Genomic DNA, 8,258 nt, shown 5'->3' with positions numbered 1-8,258 from the left:
AAAAAAAAAAATCCAGTTCAATTAGGAAAAAAGCGCCAGGGTCCTTGCAGTTACGCAAGTATGCCGGGAGAGAAAAAGAAAACCAGTTCCCGTTTTTTTTTTTTAAACCATTTAAGATGGAGGAAAAAAAAAAAATCCAGTTCAATTAGGAAAAAAGCGCCAGGGTCCTTGCAGTTACGCAAGTATGCCGGGAGAGAAAAAGAAAACCAGTTCCCGTTTTTTTTTTTTAAACCATTTAAGATGGAGGAATCAACCATTTAGATAGAGGAAATTGGGCAACGACCATTCTCTTAGATCAGATCCATCTGTTTAAATGCAGTGGCTGTCCTCCCTTCATGCCGTGGGTCACGGTAAGTTTGCCCCAGCACCATGCTTCAGTTACATCCTGAAAATACCACTCGTCATCTGGCACACGGGTCAGCAAGATCGTTAACGCCGCAGCCTCTGCCCTGGACGAAGGTCCCTGTGGGCACCGAGGGTCCCCAGTGAATACTCTGCAAGGCAGCTTTCAAGTATCAAGTTGAGACGATGTTTTTTGAGCCCGATTACTGGAAATAATCAAGGAAAGTATTGTGCTGTTAATGGATGATGGGGAAGAGTGTTAGAAACACAAAGAGCCAGAGGGTGGGCTGCCACTGAAGGCCACATCTGGGCAGACAACAGACACTCCACCAAGCCCAGGCTCCGAGCTAGCTCTGGTGCAGGCTGCCCTGCCAATTTCATGCCTTTAAGTGGAAATTTTTAGTGCATTGCTCACCTGAGCTTTCTTAGTGGTTTGAACCTGAAGACAGCTAGCTCAGAGCAGGCGTGCCTCGCCGCAAGCGCCCGTGTGCCCGCGGGCCGGGAGCGCTGGGCTCCTGTCCCAACTCTACCGCCAACCCATCGGGTGCCTGGGAGAGGACAGCGATGCGTCAGATACCTCAAGATGTCTCCTTGGGCTGCTCTTGGACATGTAAGGACAGGTCTTAGGTGCGCTGAGGGATCTCTTAACTGAGCAAGAACCTGCAGGGTACGTGTCAGCAGGGAGAACGTCCTTCCCGAAATCACCCAGCCAGCGTTTCCCTCTCTAGATTTCAATGTTAGTGGGAAGAACATGAAACCCTCTTGCCTCCAAGAGGCAGGGACCGGGAGGAAAGCTGCATTTGCTCCCTGGGTCACAGCGCCCAGAGCACGGCTCCCAGCTGCCCTACCCGAGCTCTCTGCTGTGTCACTAACATGAATGTACAAGTTCCTACAAGGCTTTTCAGTAAAATCCTTACTTTATGTCTTTCTTCACTGCATTTGGCTTTCTAGTTAAAGAAAGTAAGCTATGATCTGTACTGCTGGTGCAGCCAGTGAGATACATTCATTTATAAGTACTATGGGTGGATCTATTTGGTTCTTCCTAGAAGAAACACGGATCAGCCTCCTTCCCCAACAGCCCTCGAGTCAGGTCATCCGAACACACTGACATCGGTAACAGTCTGACCACTACAGCCGGCTGCAGTGTAAGGAAGAAAACGGGGCAGGCAGAGAGGAGAAGACTGTTTCTAGGACAAAAAAAGCCTGATTTTCATGAGTACAGCTCTGATTTCTCTTGGCATATTGAAGTGGCAAGGCAAGGAATGGACGAGGTACTTATCCCATACCCCACGTACTGCTCACACAACCCCCCCAGCTGGGGAACCCAAATGTCACCGACCGCATGTAGAGGCATTGCAGTGTATTCACGGGGACGACGGACACTTCTTTCAGACCAATGGACCAGAAAGCTGGAGGATTTTTTGCTCTCTCTCTTTTTTTTTTTTTTGTTAATCTGAAAGGACTCTGGCTTCTCTCTGAACTGGACCTACAAATGTCTTACCACCAAAATGAAAAAACAATTGTTGTGGGTGGAAGTATGACAAAAAATAGTTTTCCTATAAGATAATCTGATAAACCTCATCGTCCTCTAGAAAGGCAACATCGTCCACCAGTGCTACTTAGCACCCAGAGTGCTCTTCGACCGCAGCAGATACCGATCGACTCTGACTTTCCGCCTATCCACTGTCCTATTCTCGCTGTCGAAAATCCGCTGCAGATGCAGGGCCAACCTCCTGTCCTCCTCCTCCTGCTGGAGCTTCTGCTCCATCTCCCGTACCAAGCGATCCTCCGGAGGCAAGCCCACCTCCCCTGCCGTGTGCCTCAGTCTTTTGACAGAGCCGTTGTGCTCCAAGTGCTTCGTTTTGCAGCGTCTCTTCCGGCCCCGTCTCAGCGACGGGGGCTGTTCCCCGATGATGTTCTCAACGGAACTGCAGGTGCTGTTCTGCACGTTGATCAATTCGCTGTTGTTCAGGTATTTCAACTGCTTTTTTCCTGATGTCTTGACAGGGACTCCTAGTGTGCTGTTGTCAGGCAGCGATGCACTGACGCCCATGAGTCTTCTGCTCAGCATTTTCGGGCCAAGACTAAGACAGGATTTGTCCATGAATGCGTTCACTTTTAGGTCAGGGACTTCGGATACTCGTGTGTTTAGGGAGGTGACGTTTGATCTCGCATCTGGTTCGGTAGCGCTGTCGTCTGTTGTTAAGGCTTGTGAATCTCTGTTCTTCTCATTCCCTCTTCCCAGCTTCGTTTCACTGATGGAAGGAAAGAAATCCAGCTCGGGGCGAGGGTCTCCTGTTGTGTCAGGTGGAAGGTGATCATCCTGCACTTGCGGCTGCTCTTTAGTGCAAGTGCTGGAGTTGGTGATGTCAGGAACTATAACGTCTTCCCCGGGCTCCGAAGCCAAGGACGTAAGGGTCGCTTTAGAGAGAGTCTTTTTGATCTGGCGCTCCTGAAATATCTGCTCCCATTTTTTCAGTATTCTAGGACTGGCCTCATAGGTGGTCGGCTTCTGCAGGCTCCGGTTCAGGTTTCTCGGGGTGGACTTGATAATCAGAGGGCTCAGGACTCTCCCGTCAGGAAGCCTCTTTGGAGGAGTACACGGGGAGCAGACGATAGGCTTGAAGTGGGTGGGTCCTTCCGAGATGCTGTCATTGCTCTCAGGGCTGATGGATCGCTCTGGCTTGTGCAGGGCCGAGAGGGACGAAACGGGGTTGAGAACCAGGCGTTTCTCTGCTGTCAGGTCTGGGGCGGAGAGGCAGCGGTTGTTTTGGGTGGATGACAAAACTCCAACCAGCGGCGTTGACATGCTGGTGACGGGTGGCACCTGCAAGGCAAGGCACACAGCTCAAAAAGATTGCCATTGAGAAGAATACGGACAAGCATGCGAGAGGAGAACAGGAGAACGTGGGGCTACCACGCTCAGCTCCTGCAGCAGACCAGCTGGAGAGCTCTCTGGAACAGCCGTGGCAGCCTCTGCTGGTCATGGCACCTTTCATGGCAGATCTATAACATAAGCAGGGAACACCGGAGTCCAGCACAATCTGGGTCTCATTTATTTCAGTGTAAGAGCTGTTCTTGCTGTTGGGACAGGGCAAGTGGCAACCACTCTGATGGCAAAAAGCTTGAGGCAAGGCAAGACAAGGAGAAACTGAGAAGAAGCACTGCACCACCCCGGCTGAAGGAAGCCATGCTCTTCAAGGGAAATCATCTCCAAAGGGTTTTTTGCTCCCTACCAAGCCGTAGGAGAGAAAGAATAAATACTCGGCCCAGGTTTAACACACTACATGGCAAAACATCATGAGAAAAGGTGTGTATGTGCCTGAGGCGGATTGGTGGAACAACCCTGATGAGTGGTCCCAGACCACACCATGGCCACCGCTGGACACTGCTCGAGAGCCTCTAGCAGAGCTTAAGAGCAGCATTTCTTGTCATCTCCAAACCCATCCCTTAATGCTGCTACATTTGGAATGCAGAGAGAATCCAGCCACAAATAAATCAGAAATAAAAGCTGCACATACACAATTGCCAACGCTATTATTCTTCTCTAAGATGAAATGATTTTATCCAGCAGCTAGTTTGAACAATGGTAGCCTTTCCCTGTCTAGCCCGAAAGAGAGTTGTTCTACTAGCTTATTTTGAGGTCAAAATAAGTTTGTGGAACACCCTTGTAGTGCAACTCTTAATTGGTCAGGTTCATAAGCCATCTGCTGAAAAAAAAAAAAGTCCTGGGAGGGAAGGTCAGTTATAGACCTTTGCTTGGAGCTCAGTCCAGCTCCTATCAGCTCAGATGGGAACTGGACCATGGTCCGTGCTCATAACCTCAGAGATGTATAGTTAGGTGATCACTGGGGTCAACTTAGCGTGCCCAGTTGGGATTTCACCATTTTCCAAGCAACATCCTCCAACCAAACTGACCTTCCAAAGGACTGCAGAGGCTTCTGTTCCCTCTGGGATCTCTGGAATTGAACCATACCCTTCTCCATCAGGGATGAGCCCAAGAAGAAGGGGTGTCAGCACAGGAGGTGGAACGTCCTAGCAAGCGGCCCTGGTGGAGCAGCGCTGGATCTGTTCCAGGCTGAGAACTCAGCTCTCATGACTTAGGCTGCTGCTGCCAGCCACCAGGATCCCACGGGCCAGAGAGGCACATCGGAAAGGAGGAAGAGTACAGCCTCGGAGATGGAGATTAGTACAAGAATGAGCGTGCAAAATTTGCATCTGCTGGCAGGGCCAAACAGAGGGATCAGTGGTGCTGCCAGGCACGGCGCAAGGAAAGACGTTTGTAAAGGTCATCTCCGATGAGTGGAAGGTACCCAGCGATTACTGCTGTAAGAGCCTGAAGAATCTCCAGCTCAGATTTTCAGCGGTGCTTCGTGATCACTGCTCATTTTTAAGCACTGCGGTGCACTGAAAAGTCAGGCCTGTTGCACAGGGTAACAGATACGGTTAATTCACTCGGTCTGCTGGATGCGAGGGGGAGCAAGACCAGGCCAGCTCTTCCCATAGCGTGCAAAAGAAAGTATCCTAACATCAGGAGAGCAATGAGTTTTGCTCTTTTAAACAGCTTTGGAAAGAACAGGAGAGAAAGGGGGAGGAAGAGAAGATTTTTTTCTAAACTTCTGAAAGATTTTTCTTTAATCAGCTGGGGATTCAGCCTTGAAAAGAAAATTAATTACAAAACAAAAGCATGATGAGTATCCTTCCAACGTCCAATCATCCTCCAGTGCTAACAAACAACTCTGTAAGCTGTCTACTTTTCTGCTTAGTAATTTCTAACCTAGCAGATTTTATTGTGAGCTGCAAGGAAGTGATTGGCCCTATGGCGGTAACACAGCACTAGCAGCGCCACAAACACAGTATTTTGTATCTCCAGATTACCGGTGCTGTGTAACCTCAGATAACAACATTTACACATAGAAACCCTATGTTTCCAGACGCAGCCGGTACCTTTGTTTTGTTGGCTGATCTCTGCCTGCTCTTTGATCTCTCCTGAATGGTGTCGTTGCAGCTCCGACTCCTCTCCACCTTGGCGGTTAGGTTCCTGAAAAGCAGATGTGTGAAAAGAGGAGATCGTTCACGACCTTAGGAACAACCAGCCCAACAGCCCTGGCAGCAGCTACCTGTGGGGGAGGCATCAGCCTTGGCAGCGCCTGGCTGTAAGAGATGCCTCCTACGCCCTCGGGATAAAGGGATCCAGGAATCTCGATCTGCCGCAGAGCCCTGGTCTGTGTTCAAGGGCTCCGCACTAAACACACTGACACCTCCACCTACGGCTTATAACTAATTGAGGTCAGAGCTAATGATGGAAACCTCTGTGCTTCTCGTGTGAAAACACACTTAGTTACTCAGCCGCTTCCACTGCATCATGCAACAGCTTTCACCGATACGCTGTTTGGGGCTGACGCTATCTCTTATTATCTGCTGGGGAAGGATCCAGCACTCCTGAGTTCATCATGCAGAATTTTGTACTTTAATGATTTCTGTCATTTAAATCTACAGGCAATGATTTTTCTGCTTCATGGGATCAACACTAACTTCGTTAACCCCCAGGATTTTATAACAGGTAGGAGGTAATCAGACAGACACTATATTAGTCTCTTGTAAAATTCCAGAAAAAATATTACTTATTTGGGATTGGAACAACCATTTTAATTAAATTTAAAGCATCTCAGGTATGTTTAGAACAACAGTCAAAAGAACGTGAGATTTACAACTCTAATGAACATTAATCAGCTTGAATCAAGTCTCAGCATCTTACCCTGAAAGGAAAGCAAAGGAGTAGGCACTGGTCTTGGAAACAAAAGCCGACCGATGTGTTTGCTTGCCCTGGAATGGTTCTTCATTCTCTGAATCCGAGAGACGTTCAGGAAACTGAAGTCAATCAAGGAAGAGTTAGCTGACATGCACAACAAAAAGAATCACTTGGAAAATAAAGCTCTTTCTTGCAAAGATATTTAAGATTCCAAAAGCTCCCATTCTGATTACACGTAGAGGACATAAACTGAGAATGCGACCTGCCAGCAGATACACATGCTCGTGCTGCTCTCTTCACTGGAGCTGTAACAGCTCAGAGGCTGGCCCCAACAGCATAAATAATGCAAAAATAAGCACACACCTCCTATGTATAGCTGTCAGTCATTGAAGAAAGTTAATTTATTGATCAAGGAAATGTGAGAAAAACCTACAAGAAAGGTGCTACGGGATGTTATTCAGTACCCACATATCAGCCTATCAGTCTTTAAATTTAAGAGCATTTCCTGCGGAGTCTCACAACTGAAATGAGAAAGAGGCAAAACTCAGCATGAAGAATCTGTTGGACTACAATATCGTACATCTACACTGTAGAAGATTCATGGAGATATGTTCATGGAAATGCATATATGCCTGAAGACCAAGGATACACAAAGCAGAGTGGTTACCTCTACAGCTTTAACTGATAGGTTTGGAAGAGCTGCACCTTCAGTCATGAGTAAAGTGAGTAAAAGGGGGAACAGAAACCTCTAGAAGAACATCTGTAGTCATAACAAACCTTAGAAGACAGTTCTCATTAACATGGGTCTTCATAATCTATTAGCTCATAGCCTTCAAGGGCTACAAAGAAGTCAATCAACTAGTTCTGGAAAGCTCCCTATGTCAAAGAATGAAAGCTCCCAGTTTCAACGGGCGGGAATGGGACATGGACTCAACTAGTCAAGGTCTTAAAAAAACTAGTTCTTGTTCCAGGACTGAGTCTTAGCAGCATTTCACCTACCAGTCAGTGTCTATGATGTGGATAGGAAAGAGAAGCACAAGCTTACTTACACACTCTTGGTTCACTTTAAGCACTAAAGATTCATCTTTTTTCTGCTGTTCTTCCGTTTTTCTTTTTCCTACGTCCATGTCATCTAGAAGAAACTTGTGAACCAGATCCTCAGAAGCTTTTTCTTCTTGTAGTTTTTCTTCTCTCAGCTGGAAATAATGACAAAAGAAACACCGTATTTGAAATGTCTTAAGCCCTACACCTGGTTGCCAACAAGTGATTTTCCAAGAGTCTGGCCACATAATTTAACTCTGTGTCTCCATTTCTCTAGTCTAGAGTAGAGCCACTGCCTCCCTCACTAGCAATAATGTGAAGACCCGTTTGTTTCTACAATGCTTTCACGTCCACTCTACACAAATACCATGGATATTTTCTTCTTTGCAAAACAGCAAAGGCACTGTTAGGTCCAGGGTTTGACAAAGACTTCTCTGCCACACCATTTTCTAAAATAGAGAGACAAAAGCTTTTGTCTATTTGTAGATAATCATACATACTACAAATAAAAATGTGCAAAACAGGAGTTTCATGCAAGCTACGACATTTCAATTTTAGCCTTCAAATGCATTTCAACACAGTACACACAAGTTTGGCTTCCTACTCTGCCCCACGTAGTTAACCCCTTATTGAAATCCCTTTGCTTTTTTAATACATTCCTGCAATCTAAGAAGTCTGATCCAAAGAAGGCACTGAGCACTTTCAGCCTTTTTGGTATCACCTCCTATGAGGAATACTTCCCCTATTTTTCCTTTTCTTTTTCTCTAATTCCAATGCATTCTTAGATGTTTTCTTGCTACTTTTTACCACCCTGGCAATTCAAAAAGGCTACGATACATTATTTTATCAGCATGCTGCACTACTGCATTTCACAAACCTGAAGCCTGCACAAGAAATCCTATAGAACTGCCAGGGCAGCCTCAAGCTAAGTCTTGCTGCACTTCCCATCCTTTTTCTGCACTGAAGGCTTTTTTGCTGGACTTTCTAAAGTGTGCCTCTTCCATTAAGTGCCAGTCCCCATATACTCCTTTATCTTCCCAGAAGATCCCCTACCCATTCTTGAGCTTGTGGAAGTCCAGTAATAAGGAAAGTGGGTAATAAGAAAAGTGGATTGCAGAGAAGT

General features: G+C 46.7%; 1 protein-coding gene across 1 annotated transcript; it reads right to left on the bottom strand.

Moving 5' to 3' along the window:
- Positions 1 to 1,957: 1,957 nt before the first annotated feature.
- Positions 1,958 to 7,221, bottom strand: RNF169 (ring finger protein 169). Its single transcript, XM_009575118.1, has 4 exons — positions 7,144 to 7,221; positions 6,101 to 6,213; positions 5,279 to 5,383; positions 1,958 to 3,152 (listed from the first exon to the last, which is right to left on the bottom strand). The coding sequence occupies exons 1-4, from the start codon at positions 7,219 to 7,221 to the stop codon at positions 1,958 to 1,960; spliced, it is 1,491 nt and encodes a 496-aa protein (XP_009573413.1).
- Positions 7,222 to 8,258: the final 1,037 nt, after the last annotated feature.

The sequence above is a fragment of the Fulmarus glacialis genome, unplaced genomic scaffold, assembly GCF_000690835.1.
Source record: "Fulmarus glacialis isolate BGI_N327 unplaced genomic scaffold, ASM69083v1 scaffold6903, whole genome shotgun sequence".
NCBI lineage: Eukaryota > Metazoa > Chordata > Aves > Procellariiformes > Procellariidae > Fulmarus > Fulmarus glacialis.
The sequence above is the reverse complement of the archived record's forward strand: the minus strand, read 5'-3'. Positions and strand labels throughout refer to the sequence as shown.

Excerpts from the sequence above, each read along its gene's own strand:
- RNF169 (XM_009575118.1), bottom strand. The coding sequence starts at position 7,221 with ATGGACGTAGGAAAAAGAAAAACGGAAGAACAGCAGAAAAAAGATGAA. Across the intron at positions 5,384-6,100 it reads TCCTTTGCTTTCCTTTCAGG|GAACCTAACCGCCAAGGTGG; the intron begins GTAAGATGCTGA and ends TCTGCTTTTCAG. Across the intron at positions 3,153-5,278 it reads AAAACAAAGGTACCGGCTGC|CATGTCAACGCCGCTGGTTG; the intron begins GTCTGGAAACAT and ends ACCCGTCACCAG.